General features: G+C 47.5%; 1 protein-coding gene across 1 annotated transcript in view; it reads left to right on the top strand.

Moving 5' to 3' along the window:
- MCM3AP (minichromosome maintenance complex component 3 associated protein) overlaps nt 1–27,084 on the top strand; it is a 75,943-nt gene extending 48,859 nt beyond the window's left edge. Inside the window, exons 17-28 of the mRNA XM_065413441.1 lie at nt 5,138–5,335; nt 5,710–5,778; nt 7,575–7,709; nt 10,209–10,362; nt 11,430–11,688; nt 12,105–12,202; nt 14,007–14,397; nt 14,800–15,057; nt 16,558–16,687; nt 19,395–19,589; nt 26,118–26,268; nt 26,926–27,084. Of these exons, the coding sequence (XP_065269513.1) occupies nt 5,138–5,335; nt 5,710–5,778; nt 7,575–7,709; nt 10,209–10,362; nt 11,430–11,688; nt 12,105–12,202; nt 14,007–14,397; nt 14,800–15,057; nt 16,558–16,687; nt 19,395–19,589; nt 26,118–26,268; nt 26,926–27,084 (2,197 nt within the window). The remainder of the gene's footprint in view (nt 1–5,137; nt 5,336–5,709; nt 5,779–7,574; nt 7,710–10,208; nt 10,363–11,429; nt 11,689–12,104; nt 12,203–14,006; nt 14,398–14,799; nt 15,058–16,557; nt 16,688–19,394; nt 19,590–26,117; nt 26,269–26,925) is intronic.
- The last annotated feature ends 417 nt before the right edge of the window (nt 27,085–27,501 follow it).

Raw genomic sequence — 27,501 nt, forward strand, 5'->3', positions numbered from 1 at the left:
GTAGGTTTATTGTAGTTTTCCCTCGGGAATCCAGAATGCACATCAACATTATGGAGCTTCAGGCAGTCCAAAGAGCATGTTGCGCATTTCTTCCATCCATGCTTCCATCATGTCCAATAACAGCACCACCGTTTATTACATCAACAAACAAGGGGGCACGAGGTCGTCTTTGCTCTGTGTGTAAGTGATTTGTCTATGGGATTGGTGCCAAGTGCCTGTTGTTGGCAGCCTATCTTCTGGTGACTCAGAACATAATTGGAGAGTCTTTCAGCAGGAAATTCATGGCCAACCACAAATGGGAGCTCCACGACACCTTAGAGACATTTTCACCTGATGGGGGACTCCGACCAGGGACCTTTTTGCATCCTGCTCCAACAGCAAGTGCATCACGTACTGCTTCAGAAGTGGTCTCTATGCCCATTCCCAAAGTGATGCTCTCATTCGCCGCTGGTCGGACCAGATCAATTATGCCTTTCCCCCATTACTGCTGCAGTCACGAGTCCTCCACAAGATCAGGTGGGAGAGAGCACCGGTTATTCTGATTGCCCCATTCTGGCCATGCCAGTTCTGGTTTCCCCACATGTCAACGCATCCCCTGCTTCCCCTGCCATCTTTCCTGGAATTGCTCATGCAACACACAGGCAGGATCAGGCATCGCGATCCGCAGATACTTCACCTCGAAGGTTGGTTTTTGGATGGGATCTTCACTAGAATGGGATTGTTCGCTGGCAGTACAAGACATCCTCTCAAGCATCAGGAAAGAATCCATAAGGCGTTCCTATGGGCCAAGTGGAAGCACTTCACTTCTTGGGCCGCACAGAGGAGTCTTGCCCCCAACGATGTGGACATTCCCCTTCTTTTGGACTACCTTCTGTCCTTGAAATGTCAGGATTCTCTCTCAGTTCTGTCAAGGTCCACAGAGCAGCTATCACCGCCTTCCACCCCCACTTGGAAAGTCACTCTGTATTTACCCATCTATTGACTACCAGGTTTTGGAAGGGTCTCCTCAGAAGCTTTTCACCAGTTCAACCTGTTGCTTCTCAATGGGACCTCAGCCTTGTCCTCTTGACATTAATGAAATCACCCTTCAAACCTCTGGCCTCGTGCTTCCTGTCTCCCCTTTCCATGAAGTTCACCTTCCTGATAGCTGTTACTTCTGCAAGAAGGGTGGGCGAACTGGGGACCATGATGGTGGACCCCCCCTTTAACCATGTTGGATAAGGACAAAGTTTCCCTGTGCCTGCACACCAAGTTTGTGCTAAAGGTTGTATTCTGCTTTCATCTCAACCAACCCATACGCTTACCTGCTTTCTTTCCGAAGCCTCATGTGTCAACAGAGGAGTAGCACCTTCACTCCCTCCCGGAGTCTGCAGGGCCTTGGCCTTCTACCTGTAAAGGACAAGAGAATTCAGGAAGTCCCCCTAGACCGTTTATCGCTATAGCTGAAAGGATTAAAGGGCAGATGATCATAAAGCGGATATTCGGGTGCATTACGCTCTATTGGTTATCGGAACTGTCTCCATCCCTTGCAGTGAGAGCCCATTCCACAAGCATGCTCACATTGACTACGGCTGCCCTGCACGATGTACCGCTTCCAGATATATGTAGGGCAGCCACATGGAGTTCGGTGCATACCTTCGCTGCACATTATGCCTTGGTGCAAGACTTAATTTTCACGCGGCACTGCTGTGCGTCCCTGTTATGGCCTCTGTCCTTCATGGCCTTTGAGACTTTTTCTAATATTTTGCCATTTCGTTTACTGCTACGGAGTTCAGCTAGCACTGATTCGTCTCCCCATATGGTGAGCAGATCCCGTACCTCCCATTCGGTCCATGCTGGAGCTCTTTTGCGATCCTGGGACTCCATCATGGTTACCTGTGCTGATGAGCTCTGCGTGGTCACCTGTGCTCTCCACGCTGGGCAAACAGGAAATGAAATTCAAAAGTTCGCGGGGCTTTTCCTGTCTACCTGGTCAGTGCATCTGAGTTGAGAGTGCTGTCCAGAGCGGTCACAATGAAGCACTGTGGGATAGCTCCCAGAGGCCAATAACGTCGAATTCCGTCCCCACTACCCCAAATCCGACCCGCAAAGGCCGATTTCAGTGCTAATCCCCTCGTCGGAGTTGAAGTAAAGAAACCGGTTTAAAGGGCCCTTTAAGTCGGAAAAAAGGACTTCGTTGTGTGGACGTGTCCACACTTAATTCGATTTAATGCTGCTAAATTCGACCTAAACTTGTAGTGTAGACCAGGCCTCTGTGACAGACACGTCATTTGACATGGCTGTCCTTTGTTCAACCCTTCCATTCTCTTTCTCGCACCCTTCTCCGAATTAGGCACTGTCACTTGAAGAAGAAGAAGAGGAAGTTATTTACTCGTAACTGGAGGTTCTTTGAGATGTGTGGTCCCTATCTGTATTCCACTTTCCATCCTCCTTCCCCTCTGCTGCGGATCTGTTTGATTTGCGGTGGAGAAGGAGCTGAGGGCATGGCCACTCCACCCCGCCCTTTATCACCTCAGACAAAACCATGAGGCAGAGCAAGGGCACATGCATGGACCAACAGACAACTTTCCAATTCTCCAGCTCTGTCCTCAGTGGAATTCAGATAGGGACCACACATCTCAAAGAACCTCCAGTTACAGATAACTAACCTCCTCTTCCCAAGAAAGGCAGAGGGTGGAAACCAATCCTTAACCTCAGGAACTTGAACATCTATGTTCTAGCACAACACTTTAGAATGGTGACACTAGCCACCGCAATTCCATCCTGAGTTCCAGGAGACTGGTTCGCTGCCCTCAACCTTCAGGACGCCTGCTTCCATGTAGGAATCCACCCTCACACAAGCATTTTCTAAGATTCATGGTAGGGGCAGATCACTGTCAGTATCGAGTTTACTCCTTCGGACTCTCCACATCCTTGAGGGTGTTCACAAAGATTCTCTGAGTGGTAGTCTTACAGTTTGACTTGTCTATGTCAGTGGGAATAGCAGTGTTCCCATATCTGGATGACTGGCTTCTCAGGGTCCAGACACCTCAAGAGGTACAGGAGGCAACATCCAGGGCATTAACCTTATTCCAATCTCTGGGCCTCTGCATCAACCACAGAAAGTCCATACTGTCTCCTGTTCAGAGAATAGACTTTATAGGCACTACCTTAGACTCCACAACAGCAAGAGCGTAGCTACCCAAAGAGCGATTCTTCACCCTATCCAACCTAATCTCAACATTACATTGCAGCCTGCCAACAATAGGGGGGACCTGTCTACAAGTCTTGGGCCACATGTCAGCCTCCACATATGTGACTCCCAACATGAGGATGTACCTCAGATGCCTCCAGATATGGATAAGAACAGAATACACCCCAAACAGGCAGTCTCTCCAAGCACATCACAGTGCCTTGGAAGGTGTTGAACTCTCTTACATGGTGGAAAGATCCACAGAAGGTCTTGCATCCAGCACCTTTGAAAACCCTCACAACGGATGCATCTCTGTTGGGATGGGAGCTCATCTACAGGGAGACACAGCACAAGGCAAATGGTTGGCACAGGAATCGGTGCACCTTATCAATATCTTGGAGCTAAGAGCAGTATGATATGCTTGCCAACACTTCCTTCATGTCCTACTAGGTCACTCAGATTAATACTAGACAACAAGGCAACAATGTACTATGTAAAGTGACAAGGCGGAGCAAGATCCAAATCCTTTTGTTCAGGGTCGCCAAGGTTGTGGAAATGGGGTATTGCCCATCGGATAGAAATATCAGCAGTCTATCTCTGGCCTCCAGAATACAATTGCGGACTCCCTGAGCAGATACTTCTGGCAGGATCACGAGTGGGAGTTCAAGGACTCTGTCTTTTGCAGCGTCTGCCAGACCTGGTATATACTGTACCAGGGTATACTCTTTGCCACCCCAAACAATGCAAATTGTCACCTGTTCAACTCCAAAGGATGTCACGGTAATGGATCTCTAGGAGATGTTCTTGGAATACCATGGCCCTTCTTTATACCTGTTCACCATTAATTCTCAAGACCCTTCTCAAGCTGCATCAAGAAGGAACAAGAGCTATCATCATAGCAGCTGCTTGGCTGAGACAGGCAGAGCCGTCCCTAGGTTACTGCAAATCGAGGCGACCGCCCAGGACCTGCGCTTCGTGAGGAAGCGTGGGGGGGGGGGCAAGGAGGAGCCCCTCTACCAACCTCCTCCTGCCCCCAGCGCCTCCTGCCTGCCTGCGGGCCCCACTGATCAGCACCTCCCACTCCCTCCCAGTGCCTACCACCAATCAGCTGTTTCAGCGTCTGGAGGTGCTGGAGGGGAGGGGGGAGGGGAGGGGAGTGGAAGAGGCAGGGTGGGGTCTCCAGAGAAGAATCTGGCCTTCATTCTTTGGATGTAATGAGATCCCTTGCCTTCTATCTGAATAGGGTTAAACCATGCTGCACCTCTCCTAGACTATTTGTGTTGATTTTTGGATTGGATGAAGGGACAACCAGTTTCCACACACGGACTGTCTAAGTGGGTTTTGGGTTGCATCAGGGCTTGTTATGGGAATGCAGGGTTACATGCCCCCCTCAAGAAGTGACAGCACATTCTACTAGAGCTCGGTCCATGTCCTTAGCTTGACTGAAAGATCTGTAGGTCTGCTACTTGGTCTTCTAGCCATATCTTAGCCAAACACTGTGCCATCTTCCCTGCTTCCACCTTTGGTGGTGCAGTCCTTCAAACTGTCCTGGACTTACCTCCTCAGCACCCATCTCATTGAATTCCTGCTTGGGAGTCTTCTACAGTGGAGAAGGAACTGAGTGGTGGTGGGCTCACACCTCTCTAAATGCCTTCACTCGCCGCATAAGGTGCTGTTCTGCATGGGCCTGCAAATGCTACTTTGCCGTCTCCAGCCAAGAGCGCACAGGCACATGCCCATCCTGTGGAGTGCCCATAGGGACAAAACATCTTGAAGAACTCAAATTACTGTAAGGTAAGTGATCTCTCCTTTTCTACTTTGCACTGCTAATAAACCTAAGGTGCCAAAGTAGCTCCAGCAAGTTAATAGTGAAGAATAACTCTGAACAGAAAATCTGTGAAAATAATGTGAGATTTAGCAAGCACCATTCATTAGTATAGCATATACATATTTTCTCTTTTAAAGATGGAGGGAAGTGGTAGCAGCGCGGAAGAAGCTGAAGCGTCAGATGAGGGCATTCCCAGCAGCTCCCTGTTGTGTGGATCCGAAAAACAAACTGAAGGCATTATCCCCCAGTGCAGAGTGTCCTATTGCTGAGGAGAACCTAACTAAGAGAATTGTAAACCTAGGACACGCAGGAAATCTGGGAATCTCCTGCACCAGGTAAGAGCACTCTCACAGCTAACCTGAAATCTAGTCAGTTTCAAAAGGTAAATTAAAATAATTTCACATGATCACAGGTTCCTGACCATATAAATTTTGTTTTACAAGCACATCTGTTTATATCACTTGTCCTGTGAAGGACCCTCACAAAAAAGACACTGGCTGTACACATTGCAGTCAGACACACACGAGAAACAAACTGAAAACCCGGAGAGAATTTTTCTCTGATCTTCTTCCATTGTAGTAAGTCTCCGAAGTGTTCTGGCTTGCTTGGTGCACAGATGAGCACTCATAGCTCTTGCAGACCTACACGTGTTATAGAGGGGACTCAACACCTTTGATACCTCCTGACCAGACTTCCTCTTTGTTTCCAGGTTAAGATGGCTGAGAAACAGGACGAAGCACCAAATGAAAGTTCAGTACTTTTACCAGCAGTTGCTATGGTAAGTTGGAGTTTCATTAAAGCTACATTAGTACAAAGATGCTGTGTGCCCTGAAAATGTTGGTGCAGAGTGGTGAATCGGTCTCTGGCAGACTTTTCAGACTAGCCCCCATGAATATATGTAACTGAGGGTGGGTGAAGGGTGGATCCTCCAAAATATAATAACCCTGATCTTGTGCCTGTACCTGTAGAGTGTCTGACTGATACTGGGAGAGTGTGTGGAGTGGCAGATGGGGCAGAGTCTAGTGTGGCTCATATGCAGAGAGCAATAAGTGAGATGTGGTCTCTGGCCTGTAACCTAAGTGCAGAGGACCATCAGATCTTTGTCTTCAGTGAACTGGGATTGTAGTTTAAATGCTGGTAAGTACTGTAGACTTCTCTGGGAGAGAATAGTGATCTGAAGCCCATAGTTGAAGGTTAGACAGGTAATGATGGTTGCGGAGGAGGTGGGCAGAATTTCCTTAGTTTTAGGAGGCCATTTCTTTATGACTTTGGTGTCTAGAAACCTGCTGTAGCTGGAGACACCACTGCTCCGAGCAGAGATAAACCAAGGAGAGAGAGCACTTACAAGTCTAAAACCAGGATCCCTGCCAGTCCGTGTGGATATTTTAAGAAGTCATTAACATGCAGCTGCAGACATCTGTAACTTAGTACATACAAGGTGGAATTCGTGAACTCTATGATGTTCCCCGCTGGTTGACAAAAGAGAATTCAGTAACTCCCAAACTAACTCAACAAAGTGGACAAAAATAATCAAAGCTTTTCATCCTTGCTGAGGGGAACAGAATAAATCAAGTTGGAGTTTGGAAGCAGACTGCTTCCTGAGACATGGCAAAAAAGCTAGGAAACTTTTCCAGATTAGTAAATGACGTTTTGAACAATCCCAAGATTTTTGTCCAGTTAGCCCCAAAACTTACCCAAAAAATTCTTTTCTGCAGCCAGATCACTCATGAAATTTCAGACAATTTGACATGTGGTGAAATCTGAAATGATTGAGGGGGTGAAAAATGATAAATATAGAACTTTGATAGGATGCTGGAAAGTTGGATCAGTGAGTTTAAAGGCTTCTTTACTGGTTCCTGGGAAAATTCCATAAACTAATAGCCAGTTTTCTCAATGTTGTTTGAAAGGATGCCAAAAGAACCTACTCATTCATTGCATTCTCTAAACCCACAAGCACTTGCCTGTGTGGGCTTCTTATGAACTTCAAGCCCTGGCTTGTTTACAACATCAAAGTAGTCAGGCACAGTGGGGAAGAGAGTGGGGGTGTGCATGTGATCCCGCAAAGCAAGACAAATCTTGTGGGCCAGATTCTCAGCCGGTGTAAATCAGTGTAGCCCTTGAAGTCAACTGAGCTGTGGCGATGTACATCGTCTGAATATCAAGTCCTGTAGGTCTAACTTTAGACTTCCTTGCTTTGAATGTCCATGTAACTCCTTGTAACTCCTTTATAGAAAGCAAAACGTTTTAAGAAAGCATTTACATTAGCTCTTAATTTCATCAGACTGTAACTGCATTCATTGATTCAATGTTCACAGCTTCAAAATGTTGCTTACCTTAGCACGCAGCTGCCCAAACAGCCACACTGACCTTTCAAGAACATGAGATCTGCCTATAGTCCATCTAGCCCAATACCCTGTATTCCAACAGTGGCCAATGCCAGGTGCTTCCAAGGGAATGAAGAGAACAGGGCAAAAATCACCTTTTTTTTTAAATCTAGTTTAGGGCGAAAAGGAAGAGTAATTAAAAAATTCAAGATATTTAATTATTTTTCATATACTTTTCACTCTCTTTAAGTGATGCAGCATGGACACCCCTGGATCTGCCTTCACTGATCCTTGAACATATTCCAGTTCAGCGAGAACAGATCTTTTGGAAGGTGCTCTTGGTGTTGCCAAGTTACGAAGGATGTCCAGCAGAGGATCCCAGCCAGTAAGCAGAGGAGCCAACTGGTGTTTCCTTGCATGTCATGGAGACAGAATGGAGGCAGGGATGGGTTTGTACTGTCACTGAAATGTAGCTCCCCATGTCCTGGGTAGAAAGAAAGGCAATGAATGACAGGACAAAGGGGTGAAATATTGGTCAGTAGAATGTCCCCGATTTATTTAGCTAAATCTTCAATGTGTTCTAGCTCCTTTCTAAAGTTAGTAACTCTGCTGCAGAGAGGTGAAATTCCTTACCCTTTGCTGGCGATGGACCCACATTCCCTTTCTCACCCCTCACATCCTGTCATAGATAAATATCTCCATACCCTAGGACTGTTGTTACATACCCCATACATTAAAAGAACATTAACATTGCAAAGTCAAGCACTTGAAATCCAGGAAATGCGAGAATTGAGAACTTTAATCCTGCTCCAGGTGTGTATGGGTTTTGACGCAGTCTTGTCCAGCTTCACATAGGAAGTCTGTGGCAGAGAGCGGGAGTAGAACCCAACTCTCTTGGGTCCAGTCCGGTGCCTTCAACCCAACAGAATCTCCTCACAACTCTGTGCCCCATTCACTGTCCACCCTGTGCACTGAATGAGGCAGGGGTCTATGGAACAAACATGGGATTGTTGGTAAGACTGTATCATAATGCATATGCAGAAGGGGGATGAATTAAGGTGGCATGGGAAACCTTTATTTTGACATTTACTAACTTGGAGTGTTTGACTTTACAACATTAATGTTCTTTCATTATAGTTTTCTGTGATATTTTCTGTTGATTCATTCATTCGAAGGACAGAAGGAGCCATCATGATAATCTTATCTAACCGCCTATGCAACACATGCCATAGAATTTCACCCAACAGTTCCTGCATCATGCCCAGTAATTTGTGGTTGAACCTGGAGTGTATCTTTTAGAAAGATAGCCAATCTTGTTTTCAAAGCTTTAAAATGATGTAGAATCCACCGGGTCCCTTGGTAAGCTGTTCTATTGGTTGATTGCCGTCCCTGTTTAAAAAAAAAAAAAAAATTAAATTGCACCTGTATGAAACGCATATGTAATTTCCTACCTTTTTAAAAAAGTTAACTGTAAAAACAGAAATTCCATCATGTGGGACAATAGCAACCCCATATTGACCCCTGCAATGGTCATCAACGAGTTTGCAAGCAGGACAGTTGGATTCACAGCATGGGCCAATAAATGGTAGCAGTAATAGTCTGTTATCCCCTTTATGAATCAACCACTAGCAGGAGATGTATGACTCTAAGAGCCCTTACTACCGAGGCATACAGTGCACTGACTCTCAGCAGGCCAGCGAACTCACTGCACCCAACACTCTGCTGTCATGATACTTATCCAAAAGGTATTGTGTTAAGGTATCGTCTGAAGGCTGGTGATTAGTATAATTGTAAAATGCATGTGTCAGTGTATTATGTGAAGTTATGAACTCCCTCTGTATGATGTTACTAGAACACGTTCAAGACCAGATTGTCTAGTCCAGGTAAAGGTGATTAACAGATCTGGCCCAGACAGAGAAATGTAGGTTTACCTCAGTTTATATATTACAGTATCAGTAAATGAAGCCAGCGGAGGGTTATCCTGATTCTGAGACAGAGAGTTAGCATAGTTCCTGCACCCAAGAGAGAGACAGGAGACTGAATCCGCGGGAGGCCTTCCTGACTTGTAAAACAAAGCCAGTCCCTTTGGGAATGTCAGCAACAGAGAGAGACTCCATCTTTGTCCTTCACCTTAGGAGACAAAAAAACAAGCGATTTGATCTCTCTGATCTTCCTATGTGATGTTGGCCAGTAAAAGCTGGAAAGGGGTCTGTGTGTGAGAGACATCTTGAACAAAGACTATCTTTCCAGATTAAGTTTAGTCTTTTAGATGCGTGTTTGCTTGTAACCATTTCTACCTTTATCCCTTTTACTCGGTATCATTTAATCTATGTTCTTTGGTTGTTAAAATATTTTGCTTTCATTATAACTCATCGGTGTTGGGGAAGTTCAGTGAAGTGTGTGCTTCGGAAAGCTGACAGGTTGGAGTGTTTCACTGTCTATGAAGAGGCACAAATTTCACACTTTTTCTGGGACTGGTCCCTGGAGGAGGACGATTTTAGTAGCAAGCTTCCAAAATGTTCAACTGATCATGTGCAAATGGCAATTTTCAGAGGCTTATAACTGAGATAAATCTGGATGGATTTTCCTGGGGACCTGTAGGACTATCTCCCTGCTAAACTTCAAGTTGGCAAAGCTACCTATTTTCCCCTAGCTTCATTCACAGAAACAGTTGAGCCATTTTGCATGAACAAACAAACAAACAAACAAACGTGAGGCAGACATCTGGCATGGAAAGTTTTAACCCAAATAATTAAACTTTGGCAAAGTTGTAAGCAACTGGAAATTGGGGTTTATAATGGAGAGTGGTCGCTTAACTATAGACTTTGCTGCGAGTGCCACTGATCATATCAAATGAAAAAGATGGTTTCTTTTTTGTTCACAGGGTACTAGCGGATTGGTTGAAAGCCAAATTTATGGGAGATAAAAGATCGAAGGATATGATCTCCAACACAGAGGAGAGAGTCCAGACACTTGCACTGTTTAACTCTTTTGGAATGCAAGGAGATCGGGCTGTTTGTGTCAACTTGTGTATAAAGGTATGTTAGAGCATTCTATTAGCTGTGTGCTGCTTCCTGGTCCCATCACCTCTCGGATGCTAAGGAATGCTTTGCCAAGGCTATCAGTGTGTGGTGTCATCTGCAAGCGCATCACCATTTACAAAGTCGTATCAGTCAGGGAGTCTCAGTAGTTCATTTTTTTTAACCCTATTCAAAGCTTTATAGTCCGGTTTAGCAGAATTCAGTTTTTATTTTTTCTTTTGTAATTTTGATGGATAATATCAATGTTTATTTTAAAGCTTTTAAAAAACAATTTCATCTATTTAAATCTTCACAGTTGTGGCAAAATATGGGGGCTCAGGCAGTGGGGGTGGACAGACAATAATTATTTATTTACTGTAGACATTGAGACTTAAAACTTTATAATCGTTAAATGCAAATTTTCAGCATAATATTTCAAAATTTTAGCCTTAAACTCTAGTAGGTTCTCAAGCAGCATTTTTCTTACTTGTCTATCTGTAAATTTTGATTATGGATGGAAATATTTTCCCATTGGTTTGTGTACAGCGAAATCTATCTTTAGAGACATTTATCGATAAAAATATTATTCTAAATTGTATCTTTTTGTGAAAAATGGTTTGAAATTGAATTTTTTTATTTTTTGTTTTCCCTATTTTTTCCTTTCCTTTTCCTCTTTTTTCTTTTCTGTTGTGATTTTTCATTTATTTTTTTTCAGTCCTTTTCAAGAATTGAAAAGTACTATGTGATTGGATAATGAGGGTGCCAAATTAAGGTTTCACGGGCAGCTTTAATCCTGGTGTTTCCTAGCTTTTGAGTGCTTGACTTGGCAACCTAAATAAAATTCCTTTTATGAAGTTTTTATGTGATATGTGCATGTGTGTGTATGTGTGTGTGTGTGTGTATATATATATGATGTGCCATTATTCAATGTCTCGCTCATTTTTCTCTCCCTCCCCCACAAGCTTTTTTTCCCCTTCCCATAAAGTTCCCAGGAAGGAGCCTCCCATCAGAAACGCTATTGCTAGCTTGGTCTTTGAACCCCTCTTGTTTGTTGTAACTGAATTGTCTCCTTTGTGCTTGCGCAGGTGGCCCATGGCACCCTCAGTGACTCGCAGCTTGATGTGGCTGAGGCACAGAAGGATCTGCTTGGAACTAGTGGTCTTGTTCTCCTGCTGCCCCCTAGAGTGAGGAGCGAAGATATGGCTGAGGAGGATGTTTACTGGCTTTCAGCTTTGTTGCAGTTGAAACAGCTCCTTCAAGCGAAGCCTTTCCATCCAATAGTACCTCTGGTGGTTCTAGTCCCTACGCGGGGAGAAGAGGCCACAGAGAAGGAAGTAGAAGAGGGTGTGTGATTTTCTGTGCCTTGAAATAATTATTAATATTTAGGATTATGCCCAAGGCAGAGAATGAGCAATAAATGTGTTCCTCCAAATGCAGCATTTGGCTAAGAGCTATAGATGTGAGATGGAAGGATCCTCTGATCTCTAACACGAATCCAGAGAGCCTTTGGAAAGAGACTGTAAACTGAAAAGGAAAACCAAGTACTAGGATTTTTTTTTTCTTCAAGGATTTCAGTTTTACTTTGCATGTAATGTTTTGTTGCTACAGTGTGGGAAAAGAATGGGGCAGTCAAGAGAAGTAGTAAATCTCTGCTCTCAATGGGAATAGGCTGAATAGGAGAATTTCATTTTTTTTCTGCTGTTGTCTGTGTATGAATAATGAAAAATGCTGCTATTTCAGCTATTGCTTTTCCTTTAAAGGTTTGATGCTGCAGGATTTGATTTCAGCTCAGCTTATTTCAGACTACATTATTGTTGAGATTCCAGATTCTATCAGTGACTTGCAAGGCACCAACAGGGTAGGAGCAGTAGTTCCAAAATTAAATATTCAAAAGCTTATCCCTAAGGTCTCTACTACCTCAGTTGTTCACATCGGGTGAGGAATGTTCTCCACATGGTCAATAACTCTGCATTTTAAGCTACCCCTCTGAGTTTTGTTTTGTGGGTTGTTTTTCCCATTGCTAAAGCTGAGCTTTATCATAGTTTGTGCACAGAAGACTGAGGTCCTACTGAACCAACCTTTGGCCAGAGTGGCTAGAGTTATGTTTCAGAAGATATTGTTATTTAAAATATTAGAAAATAGCACAAATATTTTCAGCTAAATATTTCCAGCCCCAACCTTAACTCTGCCCATCTGCCAATATTCCTGCCTGTCCTCTACGTGTGGTCTGGAGACCATATGTATGGAGTCTGTCTTCAGTGGCAGGATAATATAATCCACAGCTGTCTCCACCTTATATTGGCAAAAGGGGGTGTCTCTGCTATTTAACCAAACAATGTTATGGTGGATTAAGGGCAAACCTTTGTATCATAGAATTGTAGGAGTGGAAGGGACTTTGAGAGGTCATCCTGTCCAGACCCTTGCCCTCATGGCAGGACTAACTATTATCTAGACCATCCCTGACAGGTGTTTATCTAACCTGCTCTTTAAAACCTCCAATGATGGAGATTCCACAACCTCCCTAGGCAATTTATTCCAGTGCTTAACTACCCGGACAGGAAGTTTTTCCTAATGTCCAGCCTAAACCTCCCTTGCTGCAATTTAAGCCCATTGCTCCTTGTCCTAGCCTCAGAGGTTAACAAGAACTATTTTTCTCCCTCCTCCTTGTAACAACCTTTGATGTACTTGGAAACTGTCAGTGTTCCTTAGGATTTGCATCCTGAGCTGGAAAGGATCCTGTGCAGGTCATGCTCAGCTGATAGTTCTGCATACTCTGTTCACCTCCCAATACCCTCTACATTGAATGGGAGAGGTGCTTTTGTCCTTCTCCCCACACAGAGGAAAGGGGATCTTGTCTGGCCACTTCCATAACTGAGCCTAAAGGAGTCAGAATGTACCCAGTACATTTCCTGTTCTTCCCGTCTGCGTTTTACATAGATTAATAGACTCTGAGTCTAGAAGGACCATTAGTCTAAACCTTCTCTGTAACACAAGCCAGAGGAAGCCACCCAGTGGTTCCTGCATGAAGCCCAGGAGCTTACATTGAGCTAGAGTGTGTCTTTAGGAAAGACACAACTCCAAGTGACAGAGAATCTGCCCCAAACTTTGATGATCTGCCTCAATGGCTAAATTAACTTTTCATAACATCTGCACCTTTATTTCCACTGTGACCATGGCTGAGTTCAACTTTCAGCCATTGGATCTCATAATGCTTTTGTCTTCTAGAGCCCTTTGCTATCAGATAGCTTCTTTCTGTGTGGGGAATTTCAGACTATTCCAGTCACCAGGGCCGAGGTTCAGGGAGTCGAGCCATGCTGCCTGGAAAGCAGAATGCAAAACCCCATTCTGGAAATCATCAGTTGGGAACAGTCACTAATGGATTCTGTGCCAATATCTGTTTTCAGCTCTGACCATGGTGTGCTTGTGTGGGGTGGGAATTAAGGTTGTTTCATGGAGGTAGAGTAAATTAATGGTGCTGCAAAATTTAGCAGTTGCTGCTGTGAATGTCACAGTTGTTGCTGTGGGATTTGTTCGCATTGTACCACGGAGTATGAAACCAACGGGGCTGCAGGATTGAGTCCTTAGGGTCACTAGTTAATATTGAGCAGAGCTTCTGCAACGGCCTGGCTGACTGGTTTGTCCTGTCAATGTTTGTGCCATAGCTCTCCGAGGCAGTGCGATGGCTGCTTTCCCAGTGCCCCAGCTCCCCACAGCTCGGCTGCCAGACCCTCCAGCAGTTCATCGAGGATGGGGTTAGCCGTGAGTTCAGCGGGCGCTTCTACCATGACCAGCGGGAGAGACGTTTGGCCGGCCTGCCCTCCCAAGAACCCAGTGCTATCGTTGAGCTGTACAACAGCGTACTGCAGTTCCTGTCTGGGGTGGTTTCCTCCGAACAGCTCTGTGACCAGTCCTGGCCTGTCACTGAGTTCGTGGAGCCTGGCGGCAATAAGCTGCTTCCTCACCTCCAGTGGAACACACTGGATCACCTGGGCTGGCTGAGGAAGGCCGTGCTGTCCTTCCAGATCCCGCACATGGACCTTCCTCCTCAAGGGGGTATGTAGTTCGCACTGGCAGAAAGCTGCATCTCAAGGTGCTTTAGTATCAGGATACAAAGTCTGTCCCTTTGCCAACAAATGTCTCTCCCCTTACATTTAAAATGTGCTTCAGCCTTTTTGTATCCAAATCTAGCCATAAATCTCATGGTTTGTTCTGTACCCTGAGTGCATGCGTTTCCTGCATTATGCACATTAGCCTGATCATGATCTTGGCTCAGTCCTGGAGGGAGGGGATTGCAGCAGGTTCAGACTGCGGTGTATCAGCATAGCTGAGTTTGGGAAAGCCTTCCCGCAGTGCGGTGGACTGGCCATTGCTGCTCCTCCCTGACTGTAATACCCAGTCCAAACAATCACTCGGTGGAGATTATGCTAACCGGTTGCGTATGCTGTCTTTGTTCAGCTCCCTGGCGTCCTGTCTGCTCCATGATTTTCCAGTACGTGTCCCAGATCGCCAGCTCTCCCCAGACCCAGCCGATACTCCAGTCTCAAGTGGAGAACCTGCTGAGCAGAACCTATTGCAAATGGCGGGGCAGGCTGTTTGCCAGCTCAGAAGATGATGGACCTGCAGTTGACGAAATCCCCTGGGATGAGATCTTTGCGCTGTGCATTGATCATAAACTGAGAGACTGGAAACGCCCCCGGCTGCCTGTCATACCAGGTATTCAGTGTTCTGAGGTGGGCTGGTCTGTGCTTTGTTACATACTGCTCTCTTGTTCTGTTACACTTAACACCGCGTTGCTTGTGGACCCATCCCCATGGTATCCAGAGGCAGTGTATAGCATTAGCATGGCATGTTGTCTGGGAGCTCAGTAGTTTGAGCATTGGCCTGCTAAACCCAGGGTTGTGAGTTCAATCCTTGAGGGGGTCATATAGGGATCTGGGGCAAAAATCTGTCTGGGGATTGGTCCTGCTTTGAGCAGGGGGTTGGACTAGATGGCCTCCTGAGGTCCCTTCCAACCCTGATATTCTATTCCCGCTGCTCTCTGCGGTGGGATGATTGTGGGTGTGTCTGCATTTGCTGCACATCCATTGGCCAGCCATGGGACTTGCTCTTCCTGAGCCCATGGCAAGCTAGAACTCTGCCCAGCATTGCTCCTCATGCTTGCATGGAGGAATATGTCCAGAACCTGTCCAGTCCAGTGCAAATCTGATTAAGCTATAAGCCAATTTTGGCCTCATACACTTAGCTCCATTCAGATTAGCAGAGGTTCCATGCACCTTTCTGAGGGCAGAATTTGGCCCCAACGTTGAAATTGCCAGGCATTGTTTTGCCCAGTGACATTGTTCAGCTCTTGCTCAGACCTGTAGCCAGTGACCTTTCATCTACCATGCCTCCCTGAAATCTGACTCCTGGGTTCAGGCACTGAGGATGTGCTCTGAGAATCGATGATGGAGATATAATAATATTAGCACACCCTTAGAATTAGTAGTATCACCGTTTTGCCGTATTCCAGCAAACAGAAATAAGGACAAAATGTGGATGGTTGTTCAGTGTGGTAAGCGAAATGCAGAAAGAATGAACTCATTGGTGTGCTGTGGGGCCTAGGTGTGAATATCCTCCCTGAAAGGTGTGCAGGCTGTTGCAAATAGAGCAGGCTTGAGAGGCTGATGTGTCTGCGAGTACACGGCCGACACATCTCAGCCTAAGGTTCAGAGCAGGTAGGTAAACTCTGGCCACTTGCTAGTTTTAGATAAACCAGTAAAACCTGCTGCTATGAATAAGCATTACTGGCGAGAGGAGTTGAGGCACAAATCTCCTTGGGCCGACCTCCTTCCAGAGAAATTGCAGATGGATTCAAAGTAAAAGGTGTTTTCTTCATGAGAAACACCAGTCTACATTTCAGTGTAAAAATACCTGTTGCTGAATTGAGCATTGATGCCTTGCACACGGTGGGGTTGGGTGCGCTGGGATGTTAAAAGTGAAGATAAAGCAATATTTTACAGTAACCCCAACAGTCCCATCTGGAATTGCCTGGATATTGAATCAGGCCCAAAAGGCACACCACTGCAAGTTCTGTCTATTCCACACATCTAACTCCTCGCAATCTTCAAAACTTAAGGCACAGTTTCCATGAGCTATGTTTTAATGTTGTATTTCTCTTGACGCTGAAAGCCTGTATTGATCCTGACTTGATCTTTAATGTTTGTTTGTCTATAGAAGCAGTGAGTGAAGATGGCCAGATATATGTCTATTTCTTTAAGGAACATTTGAAAACCTTCACTCTTCCTTTTTCATGGGAGCGGGCCAGACTGCAAACACAGAAAGAGATCCAGCAGGGACACACAAGGCAAGATGATTTTTTAAATTTGTCATGATAAATAGCATGACTATATCTTCATAAATTGTACTGACATAGCTATTTGAGTAGGCGCCGTGCAAACTGGGAAATTGCACAGGATCTTCAAGGTTGCATAGGGTGGTTTTTTTGTTTTCCCAATGCTCTTCATATTTCTATAATGAAAAATGGATACTTTCTTTGGAAAGACATACTACATTACAGCCCTATCCAGAAATCACAGTGCAGACTTGTTAGGTTTTTCCAAAGCTTCTCTCATGTCTTATGATGAAATAGATTAAAGCATTTTAACTCCTACTAAACATGAAATGATTTACTTCTGGCTGCACAAAACATAGAGGAAGATAATGTTAATTAGGGGGTCTGGTGACATTATACACCACGGAGTAATAGCCTTGATAGAGTGCTAATTGTATGTCACTATTCTATCCAATGTCAATCCGTTACATGTCTGTTACAGGCTCTGCTATGTGTAAAGGAACCGTCCGTGCTGTCTTCTCCAGCAAAATGAATTACAGGTTGTGTCTTGCAGCACCAGACTCTTTGGCCTATTCAGAAGAGTGAATGCCTTTAATGAAGTGTTGGAAGGCAGGATGCCATTGTGCTGTTTGTCAGCCTGGGTCAAAAGCTGCTTTTTATTCACATCCCTTATTTTAAATGCATTTCCCAGCAGTTGCGTCCCAGAGGAGGCTCTGTCCCTTGCTTGCAGGGTGGAGTGGGAAAGGCCCTTTGATAAGAAAAGAGCCAGAGGAGCTGACTGTAGGAGCAAGTGTGTCAGGGGCACAGAGCTGGTGTCTGGGGTGGGTGGTATCCCTCTAGAGGAGCGAGCCCCTAGCAATCTGCTCACCACTGTCTTGCTGTCTCCAGAAGGGATAGGATGAAGCCAGGGGCTAGCGTTTCTCGTCAGAGCGCTGGCTGCACTCGGGTGTGGTCTACACTACAAAGTTAGATCGATGCATGGCAGTTGTGCGTGTGCCTATGCTGAAATTTGTCTCTCACCAGTGTAAGCACCCCATTACGCTGACATAGTAACACCACCTCCCTGAGCGGCGTAGAGTCACGGTCAATGGACTTTAGTCAACACAGTGCGAGTGTAGACACTGTTACTTAGATCAACCTTCACTGTCCTCCAGCAGCTGTCCCACAATGCCCCCCACTGACTGCTCTGGTCACCATTGTGAACGCCACTGCCCAGGGGTCACGGAGACAGAACCTCCACTTCCCCGCCACCATTTAAAGCCTTGCAGATTTTTGAAGTTCCTTTTCCTGATTGCCTGGTTTAATGAGCACACTGAGCAGCTCTCCATTGTTGAGTTCAACTACCTAGCTGACCATGCTGGCTACATGCTCCAGACTCGCTGCTGCCTGGAGTAGTCAGGAGATATTGGCTGTCCTGCGCCTGTCAGGAGAAGAGGCTGTGCAGGCATAGCTCTGAACCGGGTGAAGAAACATTGACACCTACAAGCAGATTGCTCAGGGGATGCAGGAGAAGGGGTATGACAGGGACCAGCAGGAGTGCCGTGAGAAAGCCAAGAAGCTGCAGCAGGCCTACCAGAAGGCCAAGGAGGTCAACAGTCGATCCAATGTGGAGCTGCAGACCTGCCACTTTTACAAAGAGCTGCACGTCATACTTGGCAGAGACCCAACCACCGTCACCTCAGAGCATCCTAAATATCTCCAAGGAGCCCAAGTCATAGGCCCTTGCTGTGAACAGAGAGGAGGAGGTGGTGGTTGGTAAGGAAGAGGAGGAGTGTGCGGGACAGGCGACCACAGGATCCAGCTATGCATTGAGCCAGGACCTGTTTTTGACTCCACTGCAGTCCAGCCAATTGAGCCTGGGTGAGCCTGATGCAGGTGAAGTGGCTCCATGAACGCCACCAACAGCCTTGAATTGGTTCGCCACAGCCATGTGTCCTCCAAGGAATTGTCCTGGGGCTTGCGGCTCTGCAAATACTCCAGGATCATGCGTCCTGTGCTCGCAATGCTCATGACAGTAGTGCAGAGCTGTGCGGGCTCCATGCGTCTGTCAGAGATGACAGACAGAGAGAGGCCACCCGGGTTTCTGGCATTTTGAAAAAAAGAGTGCAAAAATTATAGGAAACGGACAATATTATGGAACAGAGACCGTTGCAAACTGGGAAGCAGACCCCTGCGTGGCTCATTGAGGCCCCACCATGCATTGCCAAAACTTCCTAAAAGACAGTGCGCTGAACGGTGGCGAGTTGCACACTGAGGTACCCACCCATGGTGCCCTGCACTCTGCATCGACACAAGCACTCCTGACGAGTATGTGCACCGCCAACAGATGGCGCCAAGTTCGCATACGCACGAGCACTGTACTAACCGTGGGGGCTGAATGCCAATGTAACTTGAGTCAGAATAAGTTTGTAGTGTAGACATGGCCTCAGAGTCTAAGTAGCATGCGCTGCCTCAGGTATCTTTCCTTAGATGAAACCCACTCCTGAGTTGGGGCCTACAGACTCCTTGCCCCACTCAGATCCCAAGTTCGCTTTATTTTCAGGGCCTAAGTGGCATATGGGTTATGCAGAGGACTCGTGCTGAACCCTCCGTACAGGGGGATTTCATCCCCAGCGAATGTGATTGTTTCCTTAGTTCCTGCTATTTCTGAATTCCAGCCAGCCAGGAGCGTACTGGCTTTGGCTTTCCTCCCTCCCACTAAAATACTTTCCTCTTCCAGGTCAAGGATACGCTCTCCTCAGTCATTTGCAAAACATTATCCCATTTTGCTGCCTCGAACCGAGCGTGTCGGCCTGGGGGGTCAGGAAACGAGGATTCCCAGTGCAGCAGATCTAACGCACGTGGCCTCGGCCCAGGAGCGCCTCCCAGAGCGCCTGGCTGCTAAGCTGGAGCTGGAGAAGAGAGAGCACAGGAGGTAAGTGACAGGAACTGCACAGACCTTTCCTAGCAGACTCATTGCTGGCTCGGCAGGGTGCTGGGGTTCATGAACAGAGTGTTGGCGTCTCTGTTGTATGACGCTGAGCTTTAGTGGTTTCATGGAGGAACCCAGATTATTGCTGACAATCTCTCCTTTGCGTAAAGTTGCTGTGTCCTCCTTCCCCCTCCCCCTCCGCTCCTCAGCTATCCGAAACAGGGCTGGTTCTAGGGGCAGGCAAGCAGACCCTGGGCACCAATTTCTTGGGGGTGCTCAGCTGTTTTTTCCCTTCAGCTGCTTGGGAGGTGGGTGCCAAAAACGTTTTCTGCCCGGGCCAGCAAAACAGCTAGGGCCGTTCCTGATCAGAAACATAATCATGTGGGCACTGTGGGGTTTGAGGTCCAGCTAATGGCTGTCACCAACAGTAAGACCATCGGTACTATAGCAAGGCTGAGTGCAGCAAAAGAGGAGGAATTTCCATGAGCCCGTAGGGTACCAGGAGCGAAATCATAAAACTTAACCCAGGATTCTTTGAGAGGTGTGAGCCTACCAACCAAATCTCAGCACGAGCCCTCATGCTATTGCATGCAGTTCTGCCAGTCATCAAGCCAGGCCTTCAGCTCTTCTTCCAGCCCTTCTCTGTAGCTATGGGAACAGTTTGACAGCTGAGGCTGGATCCCAAAGCAAGGCCCTCCACAATGACGTGTCCTCACCTTAGTGGGTGAAGCACTAGCGCTGCTGTGTCAGACACAGGCAGGGGTTGTTTGACCAGTGAGAGCGCTCCATGCTGCATATCAGTCAGTTGGAAGGGATTTCTAGGGTAAAGGCAGAGTGCTGTGTACATTGCCCCTGTCACTTCACCTTGCCATGTGCAGTTCCTTGCCTGTGAGATCAGGAGAAGATTAATGTATCTCCCAGTTGTCTCCCACTGATCTTTTCTGTCTGGGATCCTGGAACAGGTTAGATAGTACATTGGGCTGTTTCCCACGTTTAACTGAAGGGATCCATTTCTCTAGAAGTTCCCAGGATTTGGCATCTTTCATTGCTTCGAGGAAGCCAATAACTTGAGCTCTGATCTGATGGCTAAGTAATACCCCAAGAATTTGGATTCCTCCAGTGGCATTGCTAATCCTGATTCTGAGCCCTGCTTTTTTGTTCTTCTGGAGTGACTCTACCCAGCTGAGCTGATGGTTGTTGTGTGTTATTTGCTAAGGTTTGCCAAGTGAGGTGTTACTCTATATAGTTTAGGATCTATTGGTATTAAAGCTTGTTGTATGAGCATCTGTTCTAGGATCAGATGTTTTCCCTTCCCATCTTATCTACCTATGCTGGCGTGGACAGTCAGTGTCTCTGGAGTATGCTGTCTACCCCTGCTCGGCCGTTGGAGTACTGATTGGATTGGTGCCTTTTCTCAGGATGAGTGGGAAGAAGGGGGGTGGTCTTCAGATTAGCCGTTTTACAGGGGATTTTTTCCTTGCAGCTTTGTCTGCAGTGCGCTTTGCTTGAATTGAGCTACACTGTGTGTTCAGAACATGATGGATGGAATGATTGATTACAAGCAGAGCCCACCCTCCTCGTGCGGTTAACTCTGCTCTCATCCCTGCCTCCTGGATCATTTTAAGGGGAAGTTCCCACGTTTTTCTACATCAGTGTTTCCATCATGGTCTGTAAACTAAGGGGTCAGAGGCTTCTCTCTGAACTTCATCAAACAGGAATGCATTGAATGGGGTCTCTGTAACTCAGGGTATGTCTACACTACGGGATTAATCCGAATTTAGATAATTCGAATTTGGGAAACAGATTGTATAAATTCGATTGTATGTGGCCACACTAAGCACATTAATTCGGCGGTGTGCGTCCATGTACCGGGGCTAGCGTCGATTTCTGGAGCGTTGCACTGTGGGTAGCTATCCCATAGCTATCCCATAGTTCCCGCAGTCTCCCCTGCCCATTGGAATTCTGGGTTGAGATCCCAGTGCCTGATGGGACAAAAAACATTGTCGCAGGTGGTTCTGGGTACAGCCTCACCCCTCCCTCCCTCCCTCCCTGCATGAAAGCAACGGACGGCAGACAACCATTTCGCGCCTTTTTTCCTGGGTGAACACTGCAGACTCCATACCACGGCAAGCATGGAGCCCGCTCAGCTCCAGACAGCAGTCATGAACATTGTAAACACCTCGCGCGTTCTCGTGGAGTTTATGCTGAGCCAGGACCAGAAAAACGAGGCGAGGAGGCGGCGGCGGCGCGAGCGCAGCGACAAGCGTGATGAGGACATGGACATGGACACGGACACAGAATTCTCTCAAACCGCGGGCCCCGGTGCTTTGGAGATCATGTTGTTAATGGGGCAGGTTCTATCCATGGAACGCCGATTCTGGGCAAGGGAAACAAGCACAGACTGGTGGGACCGCATAGTGTTGCAGGTGTGGGATGATTCCCAGTGGCTGCGGAACTTTCGCATGTGTAAGGGCACTTTCATGGAACTTTGTGACTTGCTGTCCCCTGCCCTGAAACGCCAGAATACCAAGATGAGAGCAGCCCTCACAGTTGAGAGGCGAGTGGCGATAGCCCTGTGGAAGCTTGCAACGCCAGACAGCTACCGGTCAGTCGGGAATCAATTTGGAGTGGGCAAATCTACTGTGGGGGCTGCTGTGATGCAAGTAGCCAAAGCAATCACTGAGGTGCTGCTACACAAGCTAGTGACTCTGGGAGATGTGCAGGTCATAGTGGATGGCTTTGCTGCAATGGGATTCCCTAACTGTGGTGGGGCGATAGATGGAACCCATATCCCTATCTTGGCACCGGAGCACCAGGGTAGCCAGTACATAAACCGCAAGGGGTACTTTTCAATGGTGCTGCAAGCACTTGTGGATCACAAGGGACGTTTGACCAACATCAACGCGGGCTGGCCGGGAAGGGTTCATGATGCTCGCGTCTTCAGGAACACTACTCTGTTTAAAGGGCTGCAGCAAGGGACTTACTTCCCGGACCAGAAAATAACCGTTGGGGATGTTGAAATGCCAATAGTTATTCTTGGGGACCCAGCCTACCCCTTAATGCCATGGCTCATGAAGCCATACACAGGCAGCCTGGACAGGAGTCAGGAGCTGTTTAACTACAGGCTGAGCAAGTGCAGAATGGTGGTAGAATGTGCATTTGGCCGTTTAAAAGGTCGCTGGCGATCGCTACTGACTCGCTCTGACCTCAGCCAAAGAAATCTCCCCATTGTTATTTCTGCTTGCTGTGTGCTCCACAATCTCTGTGAAAGTAAGGGGGAGACCTTTATGGCAGGGTGGGAGGCTGAGGCAAATCGCCTGGCTGCTGATTACGCGCAGCCGGACACCAGGGCGATTAGAAGAGCACACCAGGAAGCAGTGTGCAACAGAGAAGCTTTGAAAACCAGTTTCATGACTGGCCAAGCTACAGTGTGAAATTTCTGTTTGTTTCTCCTTCATGAAAACCCGCCCCCTTTATTGACTCATTCTCTGTAAGGAACCCACCCTCCCCCTTCCCCAAGCTTGCTTTCAAACCAAATAAAGTCACTATCGTTTAAAAATCATTTATTCTTTATTCATAGATTATAAAAAGAGGGAGGGAACCCGGGTAGGGTTTGGGAGGAGGGAAGGAAAAGGCCATTGAAAAATGGTTAAAAAAATGACAGCCTTTTGCTTGGGCTGTCCACTGGGGTGGAATGGGAAGGTGTACGGAGCCTCCTCCCCCCCCCCCCCCCCCCGCGTTCTTACACGTCTGGGTGAGGAGGCTATGGAACATGGTGAGGGGGGTTATACAGGGGCTGTAGCGGCACTCTGTTATCCTGCTGCCGTTTCTGAAGCTCCACCAGACGCCGGAGCATGTCTGTTTGCTGACGCAGCAGCCCCAGCGTTGCATCCTGCCTCCTCTGATCTTCCTGCCGCCACCTCTCCTCACGTTGGTCCCTCCTGTCCTCACGTTGGTCCCTCCTGTCCTCACGTTCACTGGCTTCTTTCCTATACTTTGAAACCGTGTCCTTCCACTCATTCAGATAAGCTCTGTCACTGCGGGTGGATTCCATGATTTCTGCGAACATGTCGTCTCGCGTCTTCTTCTTCCGACGCCTTATCTGTGATAGCTTTCGGGATGGAGGAGGGAGGCTTGAAGAATTTGCAGCTGCTGGAGGGAGGGAAAAAAGGAGAGAATTTTTTTAAAAGATACATTTTGCAGAACAATGCTTATACTCTTTCACGGTGACCAACACTATTCACATTACATAGCACATGTGATTTCTGTGCAAGGTCGCATTTTGCCTCTTAATATTGAGTGCCTGTGGCTTTGCTGCTAGAGATCACAGACGCAGGTCCGGGCAACAGAATTCGGCTTGCATGCAGCCATGGTAAGCCATTGTCTTTCGGCTTCTGCGCCCTCCTTTTCCACATACCAAGCAAAGCCCGTTGAGTGCTGCGGTTTTCCTGTTAACCTTCAGCAGCAGAAAACAAACTAACACCCCCCCCCCCCCCCCATCCAGTTCTCTGGATGATCGCTTTATCCCTCCCCCCACCGCGTGGCTGGTATCAGGGAAGATCCCTGCTAGCCAAACGCGAAAAGCTCTGGGCCAATCACCCCCCCCCCCCCCCCCCCCGCGCTCGCCTAACTGCAGGGAAGGATTTCTTTTCAGCCACAGGCAAACAGCCCAGTAGGAACGGCCACCTCTGTCCCCTTAATTAAATTCCCGTATTTCAACCAGGTTACCATGAGCGATATCACTCTTCTGAGGATTACACAGCAAGATAAAGAACGGATGTTGCTTGAATGCCAGCAAACACCGGGACCATACGCTGCCAGGCTTTGTCAGGCAATCATACCAGATTACTTGCTGCAAGCATGGCGTGGTCAAGTGTCCTACCATGGAGGACGGAATAAGGCTGCACTGCCCAGAAACCTTGTGGCAAGGCTTTTGGAGTACCTCCAGAAGAGCTTCATGGAGATGTCCCTGGAGGATTTCCGCTCCATCCCCAGACACGTTAACAGACTTTTCCAGTAGCTGTACTGGCTGCGAATGCATCCCAAGTCCTCAGGGCAAAGTAATCATTAAAAAACCTTGCTTTTAAACCATGTTTTATATTTTAAAAGGTAAACTCACCTGAGGTCCCTTCCATGGGGTCATGGTCTTGGATACTGGGTTGGGAGGGTACTTCAGTCAGGCTGAGAAAAAGATCCTGGCTGTTGGGGAGAACGGAGTGCTGGGTGCTCTCCGCAAGCTCCTCCTCCTCCTCCTCTTCCCCCTCCGCAGAATCCTCAGGTGTAGCTGATGAGATTATCCCCGCCTCGGAATCCACGGTCAGAGGTGGGGTAGTGGTGGCGGCCCCCCCTAGAATTGCATGCAGCTCGGCGTAGAAGCGGCATGTCCGCGGCTCTGACCCGGAGCGACCGTTTGCCTCCTTTGTTTTTTGATAGGCTTGTCTGAGCTCCTTGACTTTCACGCGGCACTGATCTGAGTCCCTATTGTGGCCTCTCTCCATCATGCCCTTGGAGATTTTTTCAAAAGTTTTGGCATTTCGTCTCTTTGAACGAAGTTCTGATAGTACTGAATCCTCTCCCCATATAGCAATCAGATCCAGTACCTCCCGTACGGTCCATGCTGGGGCTCTTTTTCGATTATCGGCCTGCATGGTTACCTGTGCTGATGAGCTATCTGTGGTCACCTGTGCTCTCCATGCTGGGCAAACAGGAAATGAAATTCAAATGTTCATGGGGCTTTTCCTGTCTACCTGGCCAGTGCATCCGAGGTCAGATTGCTGTCCAGAGCGGTCACAATGGTGCACTGTGGGATAGCTCCCGAAGGCCAATACCATCGAATTGTGGCCACACTAACCCTAATTCGAACTGACAAAATCGATTTTGGCGCTACTCCGCTCGTCGGGGTGGAGTACAGAAATCGATTTTAAGCGCCCTTTATTTCGAACTAAATGGCTCCGTTGTGTGGACGGGTGCAGGGTTAATTCGAATTAACGCTGCTAAATCCGAATTAAAGTCGTAGTGTAGACCAGGCCTTAGACTGCAAACCTTCAAATGGAGACATGCAGAGAATCCCAAATCAAACGCCTTCTGGATTGGTAGGAACAAACTCACTTATAACACTCAGGCCTGATTGAGTCTCATTAGTTAATTTTGGGAAATGGTCACTTAGTTTGGAATCCAACAAGCTACTGTTTTAACTGATTTTCTTTCTGCATATTGCCATTTTCAGGAGCCATCTGTTAGATTTAAACTTCCTTTGAAAAAACTGCCTAGGCTCATGGCAACTGAGCATCTATCAATGCCGTCATGATTTAAAAAGAGAAACGGTGCAGTTACCCCTTTCCTGAGCCATGCTGGGCTCCCTGAACTTCTGATTTGTGTAGTGTCACTGGGGCACTTGGGCTGTCGGTCAGACCTGATTTCCGTTTGTGCTTACATCAGCCCAGAGAATGGGCATGCTTTGGGCAGAAAAGCACAAGGTGTATAAAGCCGAGCTGCAGTTTGACTTGTGCCTATGACCTTGTTTCTTTCTAGGTTTGAGGAGCAGCTACACCAGTGGTTAGCAGAAGACTCCGAGCAGCTCCCATGCTCCTTGTCTCTTCCCCTCTACCTCCCTCAGAGCCTGGTCTGTACACCTCAGGTTATCCATCCACTGAGTGAAACGCCCACGTCTCCACGTCCACAGGTAAAAAAACAAGAACTTGCCATGGGAATAACAGATGTTTTTCATGGTAGAATTTCCAAGTCTGTGAATTTCTGCCTGCCCGGGAGATGGGCTCCAGCTGTCCTGGACAAGTGGGCTGCTGTGAGCATATTTCCCAGAAACACAGGGCAGGCCTTGTGTTTATATGCGATATTAAACATGAGTCCTTCTGATCAGTCCATCACATTGTCGCTGGCCCCTTTGCTATTGTGCATAGTAACAGTGAGCTGAGATGTGGCACAAGAGAATCAGCCAGCCAACACTCCGCTCCACCGAGTTAAAGGGGGGAGCTGGGTTGTGAGAGTGCTAGCTAGGCCCCACCCTCCTGGGAAGGGAAGTGCTCGGCAGGGACGGCTCCGGCGATCGGCGGCGGCTGTTCGGCAGCAGGTCCTTCGCTCCTAGAGGGAGTGAGGGACCTGCCGCCCCCAAATTGCCGCAGGTGCCGCCCCTCTGCTTTGGCCGCCCCAAGCACCTGCTTGTTAAGCTGGTGCCTGGAGCCAGCCCTGGTGCTCGGCCAGCACCCTAGGAGAGGCTGGTTCCGAGGTCAGGCTGTCTCCAGAGGTAGCAGAGGGCTAACTTTCCCTTGTTCCTGTTGGACAAGTGATTCTTTGACAGTAGTGCATCTTTCCCTCTGGACAGGCTGGAAGTCATGTGGAGCATGGGCATCTGGTGGAGGAGCCCGGCACCTCTCTGTCAGACAGACTGAAACGCTTACAACGGCTGATCAGAGCTAACAAGGAAGAGGAGATTGCCTGTGAGCTTCATCTATCTACCCTGCTGGACATGGTGGATGTTTAATGGGGCCCAAGCCAGCATGTAGAGCAAGAGACCTCACGGCGAAAGATTGTCCAGGATGTGGGGGTCAGACAATCAATGTCCCGAAGCAGGTGCCTATGCCAGAAACCATGCCTCTCCGCCAGGGAGGAATCGTGGCAACATACACTGGACAGGGATGGATCTTGTGCACCAGTCCCTCCCCTAGCGGAGGGGGTAACTATCCACAGTCCCTCGCCTGCCCAGCCCTGCGTTTCTTGCAAGCCCATGTCTGGGTTTTGCCTGATGTCCTCCAGCGCTATAATTCCTTCACACCAAGCTGCCCTATCCCACAGGTGGGGAAAATGGTTGCATCATGACAAGCAGTGCTTCAGGCTTGGTCTGTACATTAATGTTCTCTATATAAACTCCCCCTCGCTTGCGTCCCTAGGACAGCCCCAG

Source organism: Emys orbicularis, chromosome 11 (genome assembly GCF_028017835.1).
Source record: "Emys orbicularis isolate rEmyOrb1 chromosome 11, rEmyOrb1.hap1, whole genome shotgun sequence".
Lineage (NCBI taxonomy): Eukaryota > Metazoa > Chordata > Testudines > Emydidae > Emys > Emys orbicularis.